The 25,469-nt window shown below is 37.4% G+C and overlaps 1 protein-coding gene across 2 annotated transcripts; it reads left to right on the forward strand.

The window, feature by feature from the left end:
* Positions 1 to 261: 261 nt before the first annotated feature.
* LOC124156367 (NHL repeat-containing protein 2) lies at positions 262 to 25,261 on the forward strand. 2 transcript variants are annotated; one of them, XM_046530895.1, is made up of 12 exons: positions 262 to 597; positions 673 to 839; positions 1,440 to 1,599; positions 2,569 to 2,846; positions 4,140 to 4,277; positions 7,184 to 7,443; positions 11,310 to 11,529; positions 14,787 to 15,047; positions 15,931 to 16,044; positions 19,315 to 19,507; positions 22,315 to 22,587; positions 22,651 to 25,261. In XM_046530895.1, the coding sequence occupies exons 1-11, from the start codon at positions 444 to 446 to the stop codon at positions 22,563 to 22,565; spliced, it is 2,196 nt and encodes a 731-aa protein (XP_046386851.1). In that variant the 5' UTR covers positions 262 to 443; the 3' UTR covers positions 22,566 to 22,587; positions 22,651 to 25,261. The 2 variants fall into 2 exon arrangements, with proteins under 2 accessions (XP_046386851.1, XP_046386852.1); XM_046530896.1 differs by having other exon boundaries at positions 22,315 to 22,574; positions 22,638 to 25,261.
* Positions 25,262 to 25,469: the final 208 nt, after the last annotated feature.

Genomic DNA, 25,469 nt, shown 5'->3' on the forward strand with positions numbered 1-25,469 from the left:
CTTCTATATCTACAAAACATTATGTTAATTTGTCAGAGTAATGGAAAATATCCAATGCTTACATCCGCATTGAATAAGCCATTGTAATAATTAGTCAGAGAATACTCAGAAAATTAGGACAGTGCTACTTTTAGGATAAATTCAGAATTAAATAAAGAGAGCAACAAGAGCAATGCCAAAATTTGAACATTTTTAATTAAAGATATCGAGATATATTGGCAACCCTGCTAAACGCCGAACGCATGACGTTTGGCAATTATTACACGCAAGTCACAAATAATGTGAACTTTCGAAAAATGATGCTGAGGTAACAATTTTTAGTTTCCTCGCCTGTATTTGTTGCTGGGAGCTGGGAGGGACTTGTGTCATTTGAATGTAGCAGTGTGAAGGAAGGAAGAAGTTTGTTTTCTGTTGTTAATGCTGACGCCTTACTAACGTTGAAAATGTCTGAGAATATAGGCGATGTGACCGAAGCAACTTATGAGCTTATACAGAAGTTTCGATGTAAAGAAATACCGTTGTGCGATACAATTAAGGATATTAACGAGCACATATCAAAATATTGTGCTTGTGCCAGCATCGAGGAATTTAGTGGAGGTGAAAATCATTCAACATTTCTTCGAGCACCATTTAGAAAAAGTGGTATTACTGCAATATCTTCTTCTTTTTCAGATTTAGAATGGTTTAATGTCAGTCGGCCCCTCACTTTCAAAGAAGATCTTAAGGGTAAAGTGATTCTACTTGACTTCTTCACGTATTGCTGTATCAATTGTTTACATATACTCCCAGATTTGAAGAGAATTGAAAGGGAATTTTCTGTTGAACAGGGCGTTGTAGTGGTACGTAATATAATTAATACTATGGGTGGCCTATATTATTTTTAAATTTTATCGACCCAATTTGCCACAATCTATGCTTTGCAGGATTGTGGTATGTGATTGACGTATTAAACTTGCTGTTGTGACTTTCATTATATTTTGTCAGGAGCAACTACTCCCTCCGGCGATTCAATACTTGGCCCTTCTTATGCTATCAAAGTGTTTTTATTTTTTCCTATTGGCCTTATTAAACCTGTTCTTCAGAGCGTCATGTTAAAATCTCAAACCGGGAATTTAAAATGTTTCATTAAAACTTTGTGTACCACCAAATATCATCCCAAAAACTGGGGTGTATATTTTAATGCATGGAATTTTTCTATTAAATTGGTTATGAAGTTGACAATTACCCCTATCTTTTGAAACAAAATTTAATATTTTTAATGTAAGTTTTCAACTCTATACTTAGGTATTGAGGCAATTCCCAAATGGTATGTTTGAATGATTAGAATTTTTCTGTAAATTGGGAATAAAACTGGTGGATTTAGTTTCCTTTTAAAACGACTTCGTAGGCATATGGAATGTGATACTTTAAAAAAATAAATATTTTTATTAATTCACCAGGTTGGTGTTCATAGTGCTAAATTTGATAATGAGAAGGATTCTACCAACTTATTATCAGCAATCCAAAGATATGAAATTAATCATCCGGTTGTAAATGATTCAAATGCGGTGATGTGGAATCAACTGGGTATTTCCTGCTGGCCTTCAATAGTAATTCTTGGTAAGTATGTAGACAATATTTCAAATTCAACAATCGTTTATTCCAAGGATAACAACAGGTATAAAATATACAGCTTTTTAACATAGTAACACTATGTACTTAATCAGGGCACTTTTTCATGGGATGCACTATCATGCATTATACTTCATGCTGTGGTAACTTCAAGCATTTCTCCAAATCATCCCTCCTACCTCTTTACTGTTTCATCACATTTAAGAGAATATAGTAGCATTTATATGCATATTATTTGGAACTGGTTAAATTATATCCTATTGACTGTTATTTTTTGTTACTTCAAATTTTTTCCTCTAAAGACCAATATTGACAATAATTCCTGAAAGTAATTTGGCTGAGCCAAATTTATTTTACTCCCACACCCTCAAAAATAAACTGAGAGGTACTTAGTAGGGATTTCCTCTGGATACATTTTGAAATAAATATAAATATTTGTGGAATAAGGGTCGAGACTTAAATACCAGTGTGAACTTATAACTCATGCTTGTTCGTATGTATTGAATGTGATATTTTTAGAGCTTAAAAACCAATTATGTATGCATTGGACTGAGTGCTTAGGTGTCTTTTGCTTGGCATCCTACGTGGCCAGGTACTTCGATTACGGCTTAAACCAGCCCTGTTAGCAGTATGCAGTTGTGCTATCTTATGTTTATAATGCATTTTTTAAATTGTTTTGCTATGCTTACGTTTGTAATGAATTGTTTAGATTTCCACATGCCTTTTGCTCAAAATTTGTTTGTACTTGCAGCAAGGTATCTGTGTAATTGGATTGCCTGTGTAGCCTTAAACTTAAGGATATTGATGCAAAGTCTTGCTGGGCTTGCATTTTTCATTGTGAAGCTGCGATATCGTGTTGTATTAGTTTTTGTGGTTACTGGATTGTGTTATGTGCCTTGAAAATTGCATGGTTATGACATGAATATTTTGTATAAATTAATTTTATCCCTTTTTCAGGTCCTAATGCCCAGCCTTTGTTTTTGGTTGCTGGGGAAGGGTATAGGGAAGAATTGACTCTCTTTGTGCAGACCACACTTGCCTTCTTCAAGCAAAATGACCGAATGACAGACTTGAGTATTTCTGACCATTCTCTCCCTACTGCATTAGCGGCTCATCTCCTCCCGCCTTCTCTCCTTTTGTTTCCAGGGAAAGTGGCATATCACAAAGGATTACTTGCCATTTCCGATACTGGGCATCACAGGATATTGATCACTAGCCATGAAGGGGCACTCAAGGTAAGTGAAGTATCCAAACCAAGTTTTTGATCTCTCTAACAGCAAATTAAGGTTGGAAGGAATTCTCTGAGAAATAACATACAGCTCCCTATATCTAATTTGAGGTGGATACTTTTGGGTGTAGATCCAATCCATCGCAAAGCAAGATTATTTTCCAACTAGAATGCCAAAAATTACATATTTACTCTCGTTGATGAGTTTGCCACCAATGCATTTTACGTGGTTGACAGGAAAAAAAAAACAAATTTTCATGTGTAAACTCTGCAAATGGCATTGATTGAATTCGTAAGATTTTCTCTGAGAAGCACCTAGTCACATCTTTACACTCAATTAAGAAGGATTACATGAGATTGGCCCATCCAAATACCAGGTTTGGCAGCAAGACTCATAAGAAAAATAAAAATGTATGAAGAGCGGTTCAATTATGATGGAACATAGGCATACCATTTTGAAAAATAGAGAACTTTGCTTCTAGAGGAGTGCACGAGGCTTGGAAGACAGGATCACAGATACATGGCGCATAGCAGTTGTGACCGGGGCAACTTGTGGGAGATGCTACTACGTGGTGTGGTGACTGACAGTGTAGTTTCTGACGTTGAGCAGTGGTTTTGAAGCATTTGTGCAAACTACTTTTCTGTATTGGTGATCACACAGCCACCGATGTTTGGTTTTCGAAACCAGGCCTTACGTGGAGCATTAATAATACGAGTACAACCATGTTATTGCCGCTACAAAGATCACGAACTGGCAAAGAAAGCTCTCATTGAGTCTGGAAAGCACTCTAAAATAACAGAATACCTGCATAAATAATAATAATAATATATTGTTTGTTTTAGGTAAATTATGAACATTGCAAGACATTTAAGTGAAAGTTTGGGTTATCCATGTTTTCTAATTATTCGTGCCGTCTCTCCCCATCATTAGCCCAGATAATCGGGAGTGTACTGTAGTCCCTTGTAACCTTAATGTGTGAAATTAATTCCCTGTGGCTCAGTCTGTGGGAGCTCAAACCTCACTAATTCAAAATAACCTTCAGATTGATTCACTGAGTGAGTGATATTTTCCTAATCTCAAAATTAAGTTTATATTCACACACTAAAATTTGATTTCGTTGAAATTGAGGGAGCCTGTGCCCCAAGCCTGCCTGAGCATTCTGGGTCTTTGTACCCACTTTTTCCAATTTTAAGGCTCAATACCAAGGCTCTTTTTTTAGGTCCCATGGTGAAGTTTTTAATGTACTATTTACTACTTATGAGCCCAGCTAATGAGGTATCATTGTTCCCTGTATTCCAGCTTGTTGTTGGTGGGTCCACTCCTGGCTTTACTGATGGAAAACCTGGGGATGCAAGGTTCAATAATCCTCAAGGTGTTACATTTTATGGATCAGATGTAGTTTTTGTGGCAGACACTGATAATCATGCCATCAGAAAGGTAAGCTATATTATGAAAATATTTAATACCTTTTCTAATTGAAAAGTGTTTGTATTTAATCGGAATGAAGTGTTTGGTGAAGTGGATGTGCAAAAAATAATTTTGTCATGGTAATTGTGGCTTATATTCCCTTCAGTTAAAATCTTTCTCTCTTAGATTTTGTCAAATTAACAGGGTTTTTTTAAGTACTGCACAGACCAAATTACTTTGTTCATTAAATGTTTTCATTTGATATATCTGTCGTTGTCTCTAAAATGAAACTTTAAAATGAAAAATATTTCCTCTACCATTGAGTGACTTAATTCTCTTCCTTCCTCATATTTCCATCTGTTGACTTGAAAACAGGTCACGAGGTTGCTTATTTATCTGCAAGAACGTTGAAATTTGAGCAATTTTATAGAATTGCAGCATTCTCTTGGTATGATTCAATTATGTAGGTTTAAGTTGGAGTACATATAAGGAATACCCCACATGACCTTCCTCACATGTTTAGGTACAAAGTATTGTCGACGCGATGTCTATGAGTATGCACGTAAATAGGGAATTTGCATCAGCAACAATATTTTTACTGATCTCCTACTTCTTCTTGATTCCTACCATAAGTTTTTAGGTGAACCCTTTCCCTTCAAAGTTGCACTATCATTTACGATTTCACACTATGATGCACCACAGTCAGAAGCACTGATTTTTTTGCTGCTCTCGCCGAAATAACTAGTTTTGTTGATAAATTTTTCGCGGTAGTTCGTATAAACGAATTCAATTTGCTCCTGGGGACTGAGCCCGATGTTCCAAATTTCAAAATATTTCGTATTATCAAAACTTGGTATTATCGAATAGCGCTATTTATTTACCGTAGGCTTTTTGCCGGGATCACAATTTCACTCCGTATTATCGAAAATTTCGTAATATCCTGCTTCCTATAATTGAGAGTTTACTGTACCATCGGGAGAAGCTCACCGTCGTAGAATAGTAATTTCGTCCCACATTTCCCAAAATCCATTATCCCCCACCCATCAGTCCTCAGTCCAACCCTCTAACGTTTCACTCCCTTTCGTAGCCCCCCAACAAGCCTCTGGCACCCCAGATCATTGCTCCCTCAGGTTTCATGTTACGAAGACCATCAATCCTTCAAAATAAAAGTTACACGAGAACAATAGAAACATGTTTCACCCCTCCCCATTTCTTGCCAACTGACCTTTTTTAGCCAACCTTCAAGATTTAAAGTTCCCAGTTTCTGGAGCCCAAAAAAAAAAAAAATGTCACCTATTGGGTCCAAAAGTGTCTAACAGTGACTTTTGGCAAATGATGAGGTATCTTGATTGAATTGAAATATTCATATTATGTACAATATTTGAAAGAAAATGATACCAAACATGGTGTATTTTTGACATTTTAAGCATGGAAGTAGTTTCCCGGGGAAAAATCAAAAATGGAAGTGGAATAGGGAGTAGGAACGGATAAAGGCCAGAGTTCCGTAGCCTGACAAAATTGCACTGACATCTAGTAAAAGTTTCAAGTTATATGAGTAGAATGGGAAGTGGTTGCTTTCCAAGAGCCTCTCCCCCTGTCCTTCTGCCAGCTCCACTCTGTTCATGCTGTCTGCCTCTGGTCCCCAATTTTCGAAGCACTCTGATAGCATGACTCACATAAGTACTGTGTTCTTCGGTGACAACCAATAACTTTCTGCAATTAGTGTTTTAACTCCGTATGATTTCAAGAATAAGAATGTGCACCAAACATAAAAAAGAATGAGTCCAAATACGATGCGTTTCCGATATAATTAAACTTTGTTAATCATGGTTTCAATACTTTTATTAATCGATTAATTAATGAATCACGAGTTCCTACATTAGACGAAACCCAAAAAGCGAGGAGAAGTTTTCACCAAAACACCATAATTTTGCTTGAATTAGCATAATAGTATTAATATAACTTCCACTGTTATATCTAAAGACGAAAGTAATAAGGATTACATGCAATAATTAGAAAAAGTAGGTATGTGCACTTTAGATTGTATTTTAAACATTAGTACACATATAATTGTGCATCTTATATTTTCGATTTTCTCCCATATATGTATAACAGTATAGAAATTGACAGATGGCAAGTTTAAAAAAAAGTTCTGACTCAATGTAGTAAAAGTAAGACAGTTTTCAGATGAGACGCACAAAAATATTTGGTACTCCTTGAACAGAGCTTGAAAAACATGTTAGAACTGCAAAAATGCAAGCCTGTGTTATGAGAATTAGACCCAAGCAAGACGAGACAGACTGGAAACTCAAATTGCACAAATCACTTGGCTCTAACGTTTCTGGATGCAAAGAAAGACTTCACAAAATTTCATGATCTTACACGCTCGTCCTTTACCCCCACCATCTGTATTCGATGCAGGCTGCTAGCAGGTGGCAGAGTACCCTGCTAGGAGGTAGCGCTTGGCTTAAGTAAGGATTATTAATACCCTATCAAATGGAGGAAACTGTCCGACCATAGGCAATTTTAATAAGTGATTATTAAGAGATGTTTCCCTGAGCTCTGTGCCTCATGCATGCATTGGTAATCTCAGACAATGTAAAACTCCTGAGTACTCGTATAGCATCTAGATCCCTGTGACGTCACGTGGAGTGGGATCGCATGGGCGCCATACTGGCCTTTTTCAAATGAGATTAAAATTGACCATTAACATTCGTCTAAACTGGGATTTCTAAAAGCAAATAATTTGTATATTATGAATACACTAATGGTGGGTAACGAATCGCAATCAATGCCTTTAGTTTTTTTTGATGAAGGAAACTACCCCATTTGCAAAATCCTCATTTACTTACACCTATATGGTGCCGTACCTCAGAGATTGAAACTTGCTTTCTTACCCATTGTTTTCCTATGCCCTGTTTTTTTTTTGCTTGCAGATAGACCTGAGTGAGGAAGGCATGGTATCTACTGTGGCAGGAGATGGTGCGCAGGGCCGCGATAAAGAGGGGGGAGGGATTGGCCTTGAGCAGCCCCTCAACTCTCCATGGGATTTGTGTATTTCACAAGTGTCTAATTCATCTTGTGGCCAGGGGGACAATGAGGTGGTCAGTAAAACAGATGTGCTGTTGATAGCCATGGCAGGTGGTCACCAGATCTGGGCTTACTTCCTAGAAGACACTGTGTGGTGGAGGGACAAGTTAGTGAATCTATAGTAGAAAGTAACCGTTTGATGGTGGTGCTCTTACTTTTTGCATATCAGGGTTCATTTTTTTTTTTTAGTTTTGCCTTGTTTTATTGTTTCTGAATACATCTCAAGTTCCAAAATGTTTGTTCTTTAACATTTTATTATTTCATTGTGAAAGGATGAAAATTTGTATTTTCCACAGCCTTTCATCATTAGTGTTCAAAATGTCCATTAAGTCTATCCCAAAGTCATCTTTTTAATGTATTATTTGTGTATTAAAGTAGGCATCATCTCTAGTTCTTGGAAATTTAATAGGTAGGATGTAATTTTGGAGAGTATTGCATGCAAACGAATTTGGTAGAAAATGAATTGGCATAGCTATTGAAGTAGATGATTTGTAATGATTTTGAGATCGGTTTCAGTCCCATGTTTTGAAGCAAATATTGATTCCAAAGTCTGTTGTAGAGTGCTCAACTAACATTGCAGTCTGCCATCTCTAATGCTGTATGTATTACCATTCATCAACTTTTAAGTATGGAAAATATCAATTACATAGTTGCTGATGAAAATCCATTGGTATATTTTGAAAGTGTGTCTCCCAGAAAATTGCTCTAGCAACTAATTTAATGATAGGTATAGGGACTCCATCATATCCTACTGACCAGGAATTAGAAAGAGAGTGGATGATGTTGGCAACCTCATTAGGGGTAGATGGGGAGAGAAAAATTGACGAGGGTGTTTTATCCCAACTAAGAGAAGGTAGATCTGTGTTATTAGCAGTTTGACAGAATTGGCTATTAAAACAATTTGCAATTGCAATAGGGTTCAAAACAGGTAGGTCATTAAATTTGATAAAAGTTGGTCTCTGTTCAAAGTTATTTTTAGTTTGTTGGTTAATAATCCTCCATGCAGCTTTGGAGGGGTTATTTGAAGAAGCAATGACATGGCTATGACGATTTTTCTTAAATTCCCTAATACTGCATTTGTATTTATGTAGAAGAGCTTTGTATTGATTGAGGAGGGATGGATCAGAAAACTTTGACAGTCTATGCAGTTCTTTAACCCTGGCATTCATATTTAGGAGCTCAGGAGGGAATTTAATATTTTTGCTTTTATAGTTAAACTTCCTGGTTCTTAAAGGAAATGAATGATTAAAAAGCAACAGAAAATCATTCAGGAAGGAGTTAAACCTAGCATCAACATCGAGTGGATTGCCATGGCCTTGTTCACTCCATGTTGTATTAGCCACATTATAAATAAATTCCTCACAGCTTTCCCTGTGGTAAAATCGTTTAGTTACATACATAGGATCAATGAGTATAGCATCAGTAATCTTCAACACAACCCCTAGCATACAGTGATCCGAAAGATAGCAAGATGTAGTATCACAGGAAAAAGATTGCTCTGGAAAGTTAGAAACTACTAGGTCAATCAGAGTAGAAGAGTGTGAGGTTACTCTGGTGGGATTATTGTTCATTACAGCTAACCCAAATGAATGGAAAAGACAATCCAGTTCTAAGTACTGAGTCGAGTTAGATAATATATCAGTATTAAGATCAGCAAAGATGATTAGGTTGTCAACATTAGCACTAAACACAGATTGTATCGTGTCACTGAATTCCTTTAAAAAGGAATGAAAACAGGAGGTGGGAGACCTGTAAACAACAATAATCCCGAAACGGGATTTGTTGGATTTGCATATCACTGCGGCGCACTCATTCACTTTTTCGATGTTATTGCTTAGCTTGATTTTCGAGCATTTCATGGAGCGATTACAATAAATTGCAACACCGCCGCCAATTGTATCCTTTCGACAAAATGATGCAGCAAGATACATATCACTAATGACATAGCACTCGATTTCATTTGGTAATAACCAGTGTTCAGTCAAAAGAAGAATATCACATTTTGTGTCTTGCACTATGACTTCCAGATCAACAATCTTGTTCCTTAACGATCTAATGTTAAGGTAAAGGAACTTATTTACATTTGCATCTGCATCTAGTCACGAAGTCCCTGCCGATGGTTTGGCCTTAATCAAACTGTTCTGACCAAGCGCCTGCCGTTTCACTGAGTCACACTGGCAATTCCACGTTGATAATCTCAACAAAAAAATTTCATCTGGTATCTTCATGATTCGTAAACTTGCCCCCACCACCTCTGTGGAGATCTTAAAGCTAGTTTACTTTGCTAAAATCCACTCCTACCTGTCTTATGGTGTGATATTTTGGGGCAACACCAGTGCTGCCACAAGGGCCTTCTCCATGCAAAAGAGATCTTTGAAGGCAATTGCTGCTGTCTCCATCAGATCTCCAGGAAAGCCACTGTTTCTTAAATTCAAGATAATGACACTACCATGTCTGTTTATTTTTTATTGTGCACTATTTGTCAAAATGTATCCTGATTTGTTCTGTCCGAGCTCTACCATTCATGATTACTTCACTCGGCGCAGAAATGATGTTCACCTGAGAAGGCAACCCTGTGCCTTATCTAGAAAGGGAACTCATCACTCAGCTTCCCTTATTTTTAATAAATTACCACCGCATGTAAAAACTCAGTCCAACATTGCAACCTTCAAGCGCGAATTGAGAAGGCTGCTTTTATCCAAAGCCTATTACAATCTAGACGAATATATGTGTGATAATGTATAATTGATCTGTGTCGTTTTTTTGTGTGTTTGGTATCTCCTTTTATCTGTAATATTCTCTTGACCATGTTCTATGTTCTATTCCTTGGACCAACAGAACAATAAAAATTATTATTATTATTATTATTATTATCCGGCTACGGTTTATCCAGGATGTGGATTATCCGTGCATGAGTTCATGGTCCTACGAAGTTTTCTGCGATCTTTATAAAAAAAATAAAATCAGATGCAAAAGCACCAAGATATTGGCATTAAAAAAAATATATTGCTACACCGGGCTAATTATTTCCATTATAATCCCCTTCTTAAATCGGAATTATTTTATCTACTTGCTGACAAGGAATGTTTCAAGTTTACTTAGACGTCTGCTCTAGCATTGTAGACGACGATCAGTGGCGGGAAAAAAAACTCTTGATTACTTTTAGAAGATTTTTCAATGGCTAATCATTCGCGAATTCAGAGGAGTGTAACTTACGACCTTTAATTGTGTATTTCATATCCAAATGCGTAATTATTGCTGTGGCCTCGCATGCAGTTGAATAAGCCCTAAAGGAACTGGAGATTTCGTCGCACTCGGGCATATTTACGCCGGTACCAGTCAAGGCCAAACTGGAGAGGAAGGGAATAGTAGAAGTGAAAGCAGCGGGGGATGTGGAAGTAGAGATTGCATGAGTCATAGCAAGGCACTTGCCTGTGTTGACATTTTGCCATAAGACCCGGTTTCCAATAACCGCTAATACGCGATGGCTTAATTGCTTGCCTTTTACCTTCACGGCAGTTCCGTGATCCTCTTTTCCAAGCATCACTTTGTGGTATAGGTCTCAGTGATTATGGAGCCGCATCCCGCAGCAGTTGCATCCCGGGCAACTTCTGCAAGATGCGAATACTTGGCATGGTGCCTGTCAGTGTAGGGTCTGGCATCGCACAGTGGTTTCAATTCATCCTTTTCATTATTTCTGGAATGGCATCATATCAATGGGTCAAACACTTTTCCGATTTCCTAAGCGATTTTGCTTAAAATGGACATTTTTTGGTTGACTACTTTGTATAATCGTTATCAATTGGCTTACATATACTGCATGGTATTATATTTCCTCCTGCAAAAAGGAATGGATTATCCTCATTCTTCAAGAAAAGCATTCCTTCCATTCCCTTTAGCCTTCTGCTAGTAAATACATCAGTCATTGAGGAATTAGACTCACCCCATCTCCTTTTCTCTTTATTTTCCTAGGCCATTCTCCAAAGGTCAGTGTGTTGCAATAGCAGGATCAGGTTTGGAGGAGAACCGGAACAATGCCTATCCTCATGCTGCTGGCTTTGCTCAACCATCTGGAATAACATCATCTCCTCAGTGCATTTTTGTTGCAGATAGTGAAAGCTCTTCCATTCGTCGTCTTTGGCTTGCTGATGGCAAAGTTACTGCAGTTGTTGGAGGAAATGTAGATCCTCAGGTAAGTTTATTGTTATGGTTCATAGAATTCCTGTGCAAATGTTAAGCATGCTAGTAACAATTAAAATAATAAGCAAGTACTACAGTAGGCTCTCATTATTACGAAGTTCACAAGACAGAAGACCAGGAGGTTCGTAATGATGAATTTCATACGAACGTTTCTTTTACGAATCATCGAAACAAACATATGTACTGTGTAACAATTTCTTGTCTCTTCAATCTCCCGTACTTGTAATCTTCAGTGTCTAGTGAATAATATACTCAATTAAATTACGTACAAGTCCTCAATGTACGAAGAAGATGCATTCCAAGACCTTGCTCATAAGTGGATAAACCTATGCAAGGCATCGAGGGAAGTGTTTATCCTGCAGAATGCAACACTGCATCACAATCGTGCCTTAACTCTCGATTGTGAGGAAAGATGTGTTACTAGCATGCTTGTGACTAGCTAGGCGTGCGACATAGCTGGAGGAAAAGCAATTGCTGTCCGCAGGAAGAAAGAACCGGAAATGCTAAACAGTTCCCGACTTCACACAGGATTAAATGATACTTTTTTCAGATGATACCCTAATTGCGAGTTCCTCAGCACCACGTTGCATCGGATTGGCTAACTCCAGAGGTGCCAAATTTGAAATTTTGGGCGCACTTAAATTTTTCAGATGTTTGTATCTCTGAAAGTTCTCGAATCAAATCAAGGGCATACCCAGGATCATAAGTAGGGGGGGGGGGGGTGGCAAGCCATGGTCTGAAGGGGGGCAAGCCAAGTTGTGACATTTTAGCGAGGAAAAGGTGAATGAAACCAACATTTTAAGAAAATTATAACAGCGATTTAATAGTTGATGAGATAATTTCCTTGAAAAAATAGTTTTATTTTAGTTTCATACCTTATACCTAATGCATGTATATAATTTTTTGTGGGTTTAAAGAAAATTTGTTGAATACTTTTGTTTCAATTCAGTACAGATTTTTCTTAAAGACTTCTGCGATTTTGCTTTTAGGGGGGGCAGCTGCCCCTCGCTGGATACGTCCATGAATCGAATGTGCATATGAAGAGGACTAACTGTATGTCCAATTCACGGGCATTAATGAGTGGGTCACCATTATTCCACAGGAAAGAAGATTATTATATGATGTTGAGTGCATACTGAAGTATCTTTTACTGAAGAAAGAATCATAATTGATGTGTTTGGGCACAGTACACGAAGAGAACTTAAACTTAGACCAATGATGATAACGTAGCATAGAGTATATCAACCTAAATGCCGTTGCTTATTCGTGGAACTTCGTAGTGAAGTTCATTTTGTAACCGTCAGGACCGGGACTGTGGTTGGTTATTTCGTAACAATGAAAATTTTGTAATAACGTTTCTTTTACTATAGATTAGATAGGCCTTTTGGTCAGGACCAACGATTTGCTTCATAACAACGGGAACTTCGTGATGACATTGTTGGTATTAACGAGAGTCTACTGTACTTAGTTGTTCCTCATGAAAGCTATTTCATGCTCCGGGTTTCATCTTGGATGAATATCATAGGGTACATTTAAATGGTCTCTTGCCATTTATGTAGCCAAGGGAATGGTAGATGAGGAGGGATTTGTGGAAGGTATTAAAGAAGGAGGGTTATGTCCCCACTTCCATGACAAAGCTCGTTATTGTTTCGAGTGCTCAAGCAAAGCTTAACTGAGTAGTACCCAAGGCAGGGATGAAGAATAAAATATTTTTTACATTATCTCTTGCACTCCTTAGTTACCTACGGTCCTTAATCACCAGCAAAATGAGATTAAAATGACCTTATTCTGGTAAAGTCATCGGTCACATTGGAGACTGTGGAGTAGGTAGCACGGCTACTTTAAGGAATGTGACACAAGGGAAAATTATTTTGGCTAGGCTGTCACCTCTCACCAGTTGATATTGCCCAAGAGAAAAAGGGAAAGTACAGTTGAACATCCGTATAACAAATTTGTTGAGACCTGAAAAATCATGACTTCGCTGTGGGAAGTTTTGCTGTATGGAGGTGAAAGGGTGGTTGTATCTTTCCAGGAGCATATAGATGTTATTTCTTTTGGGGTTGAAGGAAATTAAGAGTGACCAAAGAGGAGAAAGCCTGCTCTCAAAATCTACCATCCAAAGAAGTTGATCCTCTCAAGAAGTCTTACCTGCAGCCACAGCCACTGCTGGACGCAGTTGGCGACCAAACGAATCGAAGTTATTTGCCAGATTAGCACTGTCTCCTGCACTAATCCCTCCTTGTGAATAGAGCTTAGTCACAAGCCCCTGTCGTACACCCCTCCAATGAAGAAGATTAAAATTTCATATAATTTGCCAACCCCTCCCTTTTGTCTATTCCTAAAAATTGCCATGTGTATGAGTGATAGTGCATGTGTAAAAAGTGTGTACATTTGTTGGGCATATATTTATTTCCATTTTGTTTGAATTCAGATGTTCAGATCATAATGAATGTTTTCTGTGTTTGCCAAGAAGAAAGGTGAACGGGCAATAATTAAAAAAAGGAAGTTCTTTGATTTCATCTCTCTGATACACTTGATTTTGTGTTAGTCATTAATTTTGTGTAACTTCCGCATTTCCCTCGTGACAGAGAATCATATTGATGTATTTCCAATGATTGTGGTGTTTAATGCTTCGTTGTTCTTGAGTCATAATAAAAATAGATGTGCCAATCCAATGTCTATGTGAAAAGCTCTTCTCTTACCCCAAATATTCCACCATCAATCCGACCTACTTTTCCCCTTTTCCCAGACACATGGGATCTCACCCCTGTCCTTTATGGCTCGAGCATCTCAAACCCTCCACCTTTAAAGTCCCTCCAGTTGTTACCTGCCCGGCTGAAGGGAAGGTTACAATTTGTAGATGTAAGGGACATTTTAACTGGATAAACCTTTTCTAAACAGTACTGCTTCAAATTTTGGAATGGATAGTAAGGATGACTCAATAGGAAAAACTGTGTGTGCCATTAAATGCATGTAAATACATTTTTGAAGTTGTGCAGTATATTTTTCTCATAATTGTCCCACCTCCAAGACAAGGGGTTTTATTTTTATTTTAGCTAATAATCTCTGCCAGTCAACTTTTCTTATTAAGACACGATCATCAAGGAATGAAAACACACATTGAACACTTGGTGATGATGTATGGGTTAAAACTTAGGTACTAAAATATTTAACTGAAAACATAATTATTCTTATCAGTGTCATTTGTGTGTGTGAATATATTCAACTTTTAATATTTCTTCTTCACAGATGCTATTTACTTTTGGGGATGCCGATGGTAAAGGTAGATCTGTACGCCTGCAGCATCCCTTAGGTGTGGCATTTCACAATGGTAATCTGTATGTGGCTGATACCTACAACCACAAAATAAAGATAGTTCGAGTGGCATCTGATGGTGGCGTGAAAGATGCCTCTACCAAATCATTGCTAGGAGCTCCCAAAGAAGAATGTGTGACTGTGTTGGGTACTGGTCAACCAGGAGAATTATGCGGTGATTTGAATTTGGCACAGGTAATTGAAGCCAAAACATTTCTTTAATTCAATTTCATCTCTGAATAGTTTTTTCCTAATGAAGTGGAGGGAGGTGTGAAATGTTACAACTATACAGATTAGCTGTTTCCTCTCAGACTGCAGATTGTGATCATTCTCTTAATCCAACCATGGATCTGTAGTAATCCATGACTTAGTTATTTGAATATTTTGCTTGTCTTTCTTAACTGCTTCTTTCTGCTGTCCCTTTTAACCAGATGAAAGCTTATTCATTCCCATTATCAAAATATGATCCTTGTTAAATCCCATTAATACTTTCAACGTTAAGTTGTTTTTCATCAACTAAGACACAATGGTTTAATGTATTCATGTCCAAAAGCCGCTATGTTTTGGTATTAAGCAGAAATAAGTGATGAGATGGAAAAATTAGGTATACAGTTACTGAATGACATTATTATTTGAATTGTAGTTGTCCTTGTCTTAAATTTTTAGTGTGTGGCTAGTTTACTTCAAACCATTCTTAAGTGTATGTAATATGCCCCCTTAGCAAATCTTATTATGGGAAAATGGCTGCTCAGCATTTGTGGAATGCTTATTATCTTCCTTGGCGTATGTTTGCTATTAAGTAAGGTTCATAATTAATGCTATCTAGTAATAATACATCTAAACCATGGGCTGAATATGCATGTACAATTTTTATGAAATGAGTGTAAGTAAAGGCCAGTGTTTCCTCATTATTACTGTTCTACATGTGTATTTAAATACAAGTAATCTGTTAATCTGATCCCCTTCTTAATAATCCATTTTTCATGGAAGTCTTATCTTACACATACGTACCCAGAAATCTTTTATTAAAAGTTCAACTAGGTGAAGTTCTCTCATGACATTTTGTTTTATATTTTAGCTGAATGAACCTGGAGGATTGTGTGCAACAGATGAGGCTGATGTCATTTTTGTTGCTGATACCAACAATCATTGTATTAAAAAAGTTAATTTTGTGCAGAATATAGTGAGAAAAGTGAGTAACTCTTTGACTTATGTTTCATATTTTCTCATTATCTTCAGTAGTTGAATGGGTTCTTGAGTTTGTTACGTTGGCTGGGCTGTATAACCTCCCAGAAGTTACAGGTTATTAAATTATTGTCCATCGCTTTTCATTGTCACCTGAATTGGCTTCCTCTGTCACAGTGGTTAAATAGCATCCTAATAAAGTTCTTCTTTATTTCATGTTAAAGTGTCAAAGTGATGTGACTTTCATGTTAATGCTGTAGACTTTCATTTTACGTTCAAAGGACCCAAAATTGCACATTTTACTATTTATGAACTTCATAAGAATGTATTTTTTCAAGAAGCATCTCGAAAAACATGCCCTTGATACTTATCATGTCTGTTCACTGTTTCCTATTTAAGTAGTCATTCTGTGGTACACATGGCATCAGGCTTATGCATGCTTTTTGATTAGATCATTTTTAAGGACATAAGGTGAAGCGCATACTTTTTATCGATTGATGAAATTTGGTGCTGTCATTCTGGGGTCGTAATTTAAAAAAAAAAATGAATGTGGCAACATGCAATAAAGAGGTACTTTGGGGAATTATAGATGCAAAAATAAGTAACGCCTAATAAAAGTTGACGTAGGGACTTGGGGGTGGTCTTGGAGCCTTTTCTTACATCTGTCTCTTTAATCAGTCCCTCCCTCTCAGGGCTATGAAAATGTGGAACAATGCCTACTGGCATTTTACCTTAGCTTTCTCTTCTGCCATGGGACCTAATAAACTGCTGTTCCATCTAACAAGGATCATACACAAAGTTTCCCCCTACGATTTTGTTCAAATTTTGTTGGATGGTAAAGTACCATAACAGATGATGTTCAAAATTTCCTTGCCCTAGAAGTCGAGTAATTAGCTTCCAAAGTTCGTCAGTGAAAAAGTTTTTCAGTGATGGGCTAAAGCTTCCCAAAATTTAATAGTAAAAATTTTTGAGATGGTAGGTCTCATTCACTGCTCTGGCAAAAGAGAAGAATTTTGATACCTAGGTCAACTAATTCAACTTCCCTTTGAGCAGTTAAGATAGTAAACAGGGAAGGCATTATTTTTCGTCTCATATTCGTACGTTTGTGAATTCCTATGTTTTCATTAAGAAATTTTCAGCATACATCAGACTGTTCATTGGAGATAGTTTTAGGGACAAGCTATCCATTGGAGAGATAAAGCTCACTTTCTGCTTGGACAAGACTTCTATTCAAATACATACTAATGAAGTCAAACTTGGAGAGTCAAAACTAATGAAAGTAAATTCCTGTAACTGAGCAGTATGGTTATACATAATTATATAATTAAATAATATAATCAATTAGTCACTCTCATGATTTCTGGTTTTCCAACATTTCATGTCTGATAACTACAGTTCTGTTATCATCTTTGGGTTAGAAATGGAGTTTTATGACTGAAAGGCCTGCATAGGAATGCCAAAGTGGTGGTAGTGGTAATTTTTCAGGTCTACCTTTTTGGCTCATTTCTATGTGCAGGCCCATTTAGCATAAATCTCCAATTCTTGTGGACGGGAAGAAGGGCAAGGGACGGCCCCAAATGAATAGCATAAAATGGGTTATTAAGGATATATATAAGAAGAAAGATGTCTCTATAAAAAAGCTAGCATATAGGAGAGTGGAATGGAGAGTTGTGTCAAACCAATCTTAGGATTGTTGACTTATAATGATGATGAGTCCAATTCGGACCTCAAGATGCTGGTGCCGATGCTGGTGAAATTGTTGTCATCTGAAATGTGATGACACGTTGGAAACCTGGAAATCATGATAGCATCTCCTTCTCACTACGGAGGCCCTCACAAGTAATAGGGTAGTTTCTTCATCAAAGGAAACGAAAGGCATTGATTGCGATTCGTTACCCACCATTAGTGTATTCATAATATACAAATTATTTGGTTTTAGAAATCCCAGTGTAGGCGAATGGCAATGGTCAATTTTAACCGCATTTGAAAAAGGCCAGATTGGTGCCTATGCGATGCCACTCCACGTGACGTCACAGGGACCTAGCAGCCTGCATCAGCAGCCTGCACCTGGCGGCACACATGTCCTCGCCCCAAGGTCACCTCACTTTGCGACAGCGGGAACCAGAATGACATCACACGGGCTTTTCCCGGCATTCATATCTAGCCGTCGCATTTTCGCACGCTTGAAATTTTTCATTTTTCATTTAATCGAGAAAAATAGATATTGTCATTTAAAAATGTAAAAGTGTGAAGTGCATACTCCAGGAGTAATAATCTTTCGATGTAAGCAATAAAAAAATAAAAGGAAACCACCCTATTACATAGTCTCGCATCACGCATAGTCTTCCTTCGACTCCAATCTGTACTGACTGGAATAAGTGAAGCTCTTTTAGTCAAGCATGTCATAAGCATCTCAAAAATTGGCAAATTTTATTATCCATGATAGATATTTTTAAGATTGAGCCCTCCCCAGTTGCCTTCCAACATGGATGGGTACCTGGCGACCTCTAACAACCATGGTCATACAGCTGGACACAGCCCACAAGGCTTGGCTGCTCAGTTCACCTGCTAGACTTGTGAGGAAAATGGATGCGTTTGGGTCGAGGCAGAGTGCCCTTCTCCTATCTTTTCATTAAAATTTTGCACTTCTTCATTTGTCATGGTACTCTACAATCAAATGAAAATTGAGCACAATCATGGGGGACACTTAGTGAATGTTTCTTGTTGGGTTCTTATACCTCTTCTATGAGCGATGGGTTGCTGCCAACTAAGCAGTAGCAGATACAGAAATAACTCAAGGGGGCGCAAAGGATATCTTGATCTACCTTTAGTTTTCTCGTAATAAAAAATTAATCAAGCCACGTTACGAAGTTGAAGAAGGTTTTATTTAAACTCATTATACACGTATATAAGACAATATCTTACGATACAAAAAAAGTTGCAACCGTGGTTGTACAATGTTCGGCAATGGGGATGGCCCCGCAAGGGGGGGCGTGCACCCCCTGTGCCCCCATCTGTATCCGCCACTGCAACTAGTCTTATCATAATCACCACAAAGAAAAACTGGAACAAAGGCTGATAATGTTGCAATGGAAAAAATATTTAATATTGTTTTTTAGCATGTTTGTGGATAGCTTTGGTTGGAACTGACTCTACACTTTGAAAACAACTTAATCTTCGTGATAATAGTGTCTATTGAAAATGTATTTTGGTTATTTTGCTTTGCAATTTTAATTTTAAAAACTGCTACTTTAACCCCTTCAAACTATCTTTTTAGGTCATCATAGCATCTACAGAAACTGATTCAGCACCTAGTGAAAATGTGGATTCTGTTATAAGGGAAATTATTCATTTTAATCCACATGGGGGCACCTTGTCCATCTTGCCTAAACTTATCCTAAGTGAAAATTGGAGTTATACCCATGGAGCCCCAGTGAGAATGGAGATAGTTTATCCAAAGACTGATTCAGGTTAGCTAAATTTTGTAATTTGTTTTGGTGATAAAGGAGAAAAAATGTTCGTTCGTCATGCACCAGGAAGATGTCTTTCTGGGCATTGTGAGTACTTAATGAGCAATAGATGCAAATATGTTAATCTTGTGTAAGGAAGTTATGTATTTGCAATGCACTAAAAAGACTGACCCTTTCTTTTGTGCAGTGAAAGCTCACTCTTATTTCTGCATTGGTAATTAAACAATGTGTGAGCTCAGTCAAAGACAGGAGCCAAGAGCTTAAGCTAAAAACTGAAATGCAACTGAATAGAAGGAGAACCAACACATCCCCAGTTGCAATACAACAGACTCCCGATTATCTGGCTGCGGTTTATCTGTGTTGCGGCTTATTCGTGCATGAGTTTTACACTTTTTTAATGTTTTCCATGATCTTTATAAAAAAATAAAAAGGACGCATATTCACCAGGATATTTGGATTTTAATGCAATGCTACACTGGACTTAATATTTCTATTAGAATTACTTTCATAAAAGGGAATTATTTTATTCACTTGCGGGCAAGGAATGTTTCAAGTCTACTTGGACGTCTATTCTAACAGTGCTGACGACGATCAGCGGGGGGAAAAAACTTTCGATTAATTTTTGAAGATTCTTCAATGTTAGCCAATGGTAAATTATGAAAAATGTTAATTACGATCTTTAACTGCATATTTCATATCGCTAATTTGCAATTATTGAGGTGGCCTCGTGGATGGTTGAATATGGTGAGAATAGGGAAGTGTAAGTAGAGATAGCCTGAGTCATACCGATGCATTCGCCTTCGTAGACAATTTGCCTAAAGTCCAGGTTTCCTGTTTCCGCTACTGCGTGATTGCGTGACTTATCTTTGCAGCAGTTCTGTGTTCCTGTTTTCCAAGCACCGTGGTGTGCGATTGAGCTCAGTGATCACAGATCCGTATCCTGCTGCAGTTACATCCCAGACAACTTGTGCAAGACGTGACAATATGGCGTAGGGCCTAACAGTGTAGTTTCTGACATTGCAGAGTGGTTTCAAAGCATTCATGCAAATCGCATCTCTGAATCCGTGATCTCGCAGCCAGAGAAGTGTAGTTTACGGAAACCAGATATTACATGGAGCAGTATCAATATGAGTACAATCATATTATCACCATGAAAAAGATCGTGGTCAGGAAAATTAAGCTCTTAATGATTCCAGAAAGCTATCTAAAATAAGGAACAATTTGCATAAACAATATTTAATTGTTGAATTAAAACTTTTGGGCTATGTCGCCGCGTCAGATTTTGGGTGGCCCCAACGTTTCCCGACCGATGCTGGTCGCTTTCTCAAGGGAATCTGAAGAGGTGGGATTTAAAATTGGTATATATAGGTATACGTGGAAAAGAAGAAGGACGGAACATTGGGGCATGCAGTGTATCGAAAACCTACAGCAACAAATCGGTACCTGCACGCCTTATCTCACCATCATCCAGCGCAAATAAATGGAGTGGTCAACACGTTAATTCACCGCTCCTACAAAATAAGCGACCAGAACAACTTTGCCGAAGAGAGGAAGAAGCTAGAGGCCATTCTACGGGCAAATGGATTCGACGACAGAGTTATCTCTCGAACATTTAATAAAGTTATCAGAAAGAACAATGAGATCAAAATCAACACCGCAGAAGCAGCGAACTCCTCTGTTAATGACCTCAGCGACCAAAAGAAAGCCTTCCTGCCATACATTAAGGGGACGACTGACAGAATAGGAAATATCCTACGCAAATTCCAGATAAGGACAATATTCTCGCCTCACGTACAGATAAAGCATCTATTGAAAACCGTCAAGGATAGAACTCCACTACAAGTCGAAGGGGTATACCGAATTCCTTGCCAGACCTGTGGGAAGAACTATATCGGCGAAACAGGCAGATCGGTTAAAACACGTCTAGAGGAGCACGAGAGAGCAATTCGACTGGGGCAGTCAACGAAGTCCGCAGTAGCCGAACACGCAGCGCTGGGCCACACAATCGACCTTAAGGAAGCAAAAATTGTTGCGAGAGTGAAAGGCTTTAAACAGAGACTCGTAAGAGAAGCAATAGAAATATCTAAAGAGGAGAAAAACAACTTTAACAGAGACACTGGCCTTAAAATCAGCCGTACTTGGCAACCCGTAATCGGCAAAAATAATCGACAACCTACTCCTCCAACCTCTCACTCCCCTCCCCCCACCACCTGACACGTATACCTATATATACCAATTTTAAATCCCACCTCTTCAGATTCCCTTGAGAAAGCGACCAGCATCGGTCGGGAAACGTTGGGGCCACCCAAAATCTGACGCGGCGACATAGCCCAAAAGTTTTAATTCAACATGACGAGCACCCGCGAAAGTTTTAACGAAGAATATTTAATTGTTATATTTACTTGAATTTTGAAAATTACATAAAATTTAATTGAAAGTTTGGATAATCCGTGTTTTATGATTATTCGGGCCGCCTCTCCCCATCATTAGCGCAGATAATTGGGAGTATGCTGTATGTATGTAATTGCTTATACCCATTTTATCAAATGTGGATAATTTCCTTGATTACATATCTGGATTTTGAAAAAAAAATCTTTAAATTAATATGCTACTACTTTTCTTTTGTTTTTTTTTATTGAAAACTAGTGAGCCATTTCTACTATAAAGCTAATTTTTTATATTTAGTGTTAATTTTATATTAAGATTTGATTATTTTTTGTAGTTTTTGTTATGACATTGCTAATTATTTCCCAAAATTATAAAGTATGGAATGACTTGTGAAATTAATGATCAATCTACTTTTCTAGGTATTAAGTGGCCAGAGAAGAGTAGTGGTAATTTGGCTGTTGGACCAGATTGTGAATTTCTTCCCATAAAAATAGTTATCCCTCCAGGAAGTGTTGATACTGGAGGTACTATTAGTTTAAAACTGAAGGTATTTGTTTGTTCTAAGAATGACACTTGTTCAGTCAAATTACTTGTTTCAAATTTGTCTGTTGTGTATGTCGAGAATGCTTCCAGTGAACAATCACTTGAGGTCATGCACAGTATATTATAAAATTTTTTCATTAGTTTATCATCTGTTGTCATCACCAACAAACCGACGCGGTTGCACCGGAAATATGGAGAAATTAGTTTATCATCTGTTCAAATCTTCCATTTTTCAAACACTCTTTGTTAAAGCTTTTATTCCCCAGTGAAGTGATAAGGTACATGAAGCAATGTATTCTGTGACATTTAAAAAAATTAAAAATTCAGATGAGATTTGTACCTCACTGAATTTATATGAGAGTATCATTGTTATAAATGGTATTGTCATATACCATATTGGCAAATTATTTTTATAACTTAGTCCATTTTAATAATCTGTTGAAATTGGTGTTAATTAGAATACATATTTATTCTTTCTGAGAGAAATGAAAACTTTTTTGAGAGCACTTGAATTTAACCTTGCTGTCTCTCATAGGTAAACAATTTTTAGAAGTCTGAATTTTTGCAAACCTGAAAGAAAAGGGTATTTTGTGAGTGCAGAATTAGTCTGTTTTTAAAGGGATTTTCCTATAAAACATGACATACCATGCACTGTTTTAGTGTATTTTAATATTTATGAAACCTTGTCTGGTTTTATTGTGTCAAGAATAGTGGAATAGATATTTAAAAATCATGTTTTCTTGTTATGCAGACTTATAATTGCTGCCAAGAAATTGGCCGTTTGTATTTATTTGATGTACTAGATCCACTTTGGGGTAGTGTATTATGTAATTCTATTCCTTTACAATTGCCTTTGTCTTCCAAGAATATCATTTACTTTTTAGTTTCCTTTTATTAATTGTTTTAACACATTCCTTGCTGGGCCCCATATACATATGCAAAGCATAGGATCCAACAACACTATAAGACATCATATGAAGGCTCACCCCCTAGAATTTAAAGGTGCATGAAATAGAATTTGGTGGCGCTTAGTAAGGAACTTATTTAGTTTAATGAAGAGGATATTTCTCAAAAATAAATACATTTAATGGTATTTTTTAATGCATAGAAATTTCTATATCGTGTAATATTACAGAAACAGAACTGAGAGTAGAACTAGTTTGCTTCTAATAATGAAGTACCTTTGTTTTTATTAATTCTTTATTCTATTCATTGAATTATGGTGAAATAAGAGTGCCTGTTTGTATGTCATCATACACTCTTTTTTTACGTGCATCTTCAAATTTTGCATTGATCTCTTCAAGTGAGCCCTTTTTGGACACTGTTATTCAAGAAATAGGGGACATAATTGCAGAAAAGTTAGTGATATAACAGAACATTGTTGACCCATAGACTCACAATGAGCCAATTTATCAGATGTGACTATTTTAGCAAAAATCCCAAGCCAACGATATATGTATTGGCCACCAGTTCAGACCCTGGTATTTGTGGTATCAGTTTTGATAAAGCCGTGGGAGTGAAAGGGTTTAGGGAAATACTACTCTGTCTAGGATTTGAGGGCAAGGGCGTAGCCATGTTTAAACACTATTTTTTATAAGATCACCTAAGTTAAGCAGTGTTGGGCAAGGTTGGTTGGGTTAACAGTCATACAATAACTGCAATGATCCTGCCTTCTGTCTTCAAAAGGAAAGGGTGGTTAAGCATGGGGTTAGCACAATGGACAAAGAATGGGGCAAGAGCCCAGGCACGTAATGAAGGCCCCCTGTAACCATTCAATCAGTCAATCGACATGAGCGGTGCTTTTACTTTTCTGTATAGAGCTCTCTCCCATGATGTTGAATTCTTTGCTTGTTTAGCAGCCCATTTGGGTGTGACACGTTGGTCCTTTTCCCTACAGGTGTGTTTGAACCTCAAACTCCTTTAATAGCCCTCTCAAAGCATTTGAAAAGCACTAAAAATTCATCTATTAATGTAAATTTTTTAAGTACCCCACAAATGACTGCTTAGAATGAACAGAGTTAATGGTTTTGTTCATACTTCGAAGGGGCTCATGATTGATGGAGTTCAATGCCAAGAATAAGGTATCAGCTCATGATTGGATGGATCTCAAGGAGAAGTGACTTATTGGCATTTATTGTTTTTGTAGTGACCACTTCCTGTTTCTAAACTTAGCTATGGATGGAATGAGTATTTCTTTGCTAAGAAAAATTCTTATCATTGTCAAGGATATTTTTATCAAAGAAAATTCTCACAGGCTACAATCAGTATTTGTGATTTTGGAGGACAAAGATTTTATATTTTCACTGGTGGGTCATTCTTTCAGCTATGCATTTTAAAAAGGCATTGATTTACCAGGCTAATAAAAGTTACGTTCTGGCTGATGAATGACTGAATGTTGAATGTTTGCAAAGTATATACATATATCTATATCTGTATACATACATCAATTTCAATGAATATGAACGAGAAGGTTACTCATGGGCATTAAATTTCCCCATTTGTTGTGGAAATTGATTTATTGGGAAAAATGTATCATGAAATGTAGTAGTATTTTCATGCATGAAATACCTGTACTTCCAAAGTTGCATGTTGCAGTCTGAAAATACTGGGTGCTTACAAGTAGACCTGCATTCCCACATGCCCCTGACTTCAAGTACATGCCATGCTGTGGGATGCTTGTCAGCATTTGATTAAATGTAATAATTTTTATTCTCAGAAGGCAAAAGTACATTTGCCTGGATTTGCAAATTCATATGCTGTCATCATGTCATTGCAGTCATAATAAAATCATGCAGCAGCAAGCATTTACTCAGTAGGGAGGTGCAGACCCATTGGTTTTATTCATTTTGCCCTTTGAATCCCTTGGAGTTCAATTTTTAGTCACAGGGTTGTTACAGATCAGGAAATTCAGGGAAAATCATAATTCCCTCATTTGATTCAGGGAAAATTTGTCATGATTCACATATCATAAGAGCCACCTTGGGTGCCTGAGGACTGCCTTTGACATGGGAAGATGCAGTACATTAACCTT

The sequence above is a fragment of the Ischnura elegans genome, chromosome 3 (assembly GCF_921293095.1).
Source record: "Ischnura elegans chromosome 3, ioIscEleg1.1, whole genome shotgun sequence".
NCBI classification, from domain to species: domain Eukaryota; kingdom Metazoa; phylum Arthropoda; class Insecta; order Odonata; family Coenagrionidae; genus Ischnura; species Ischnura elegans.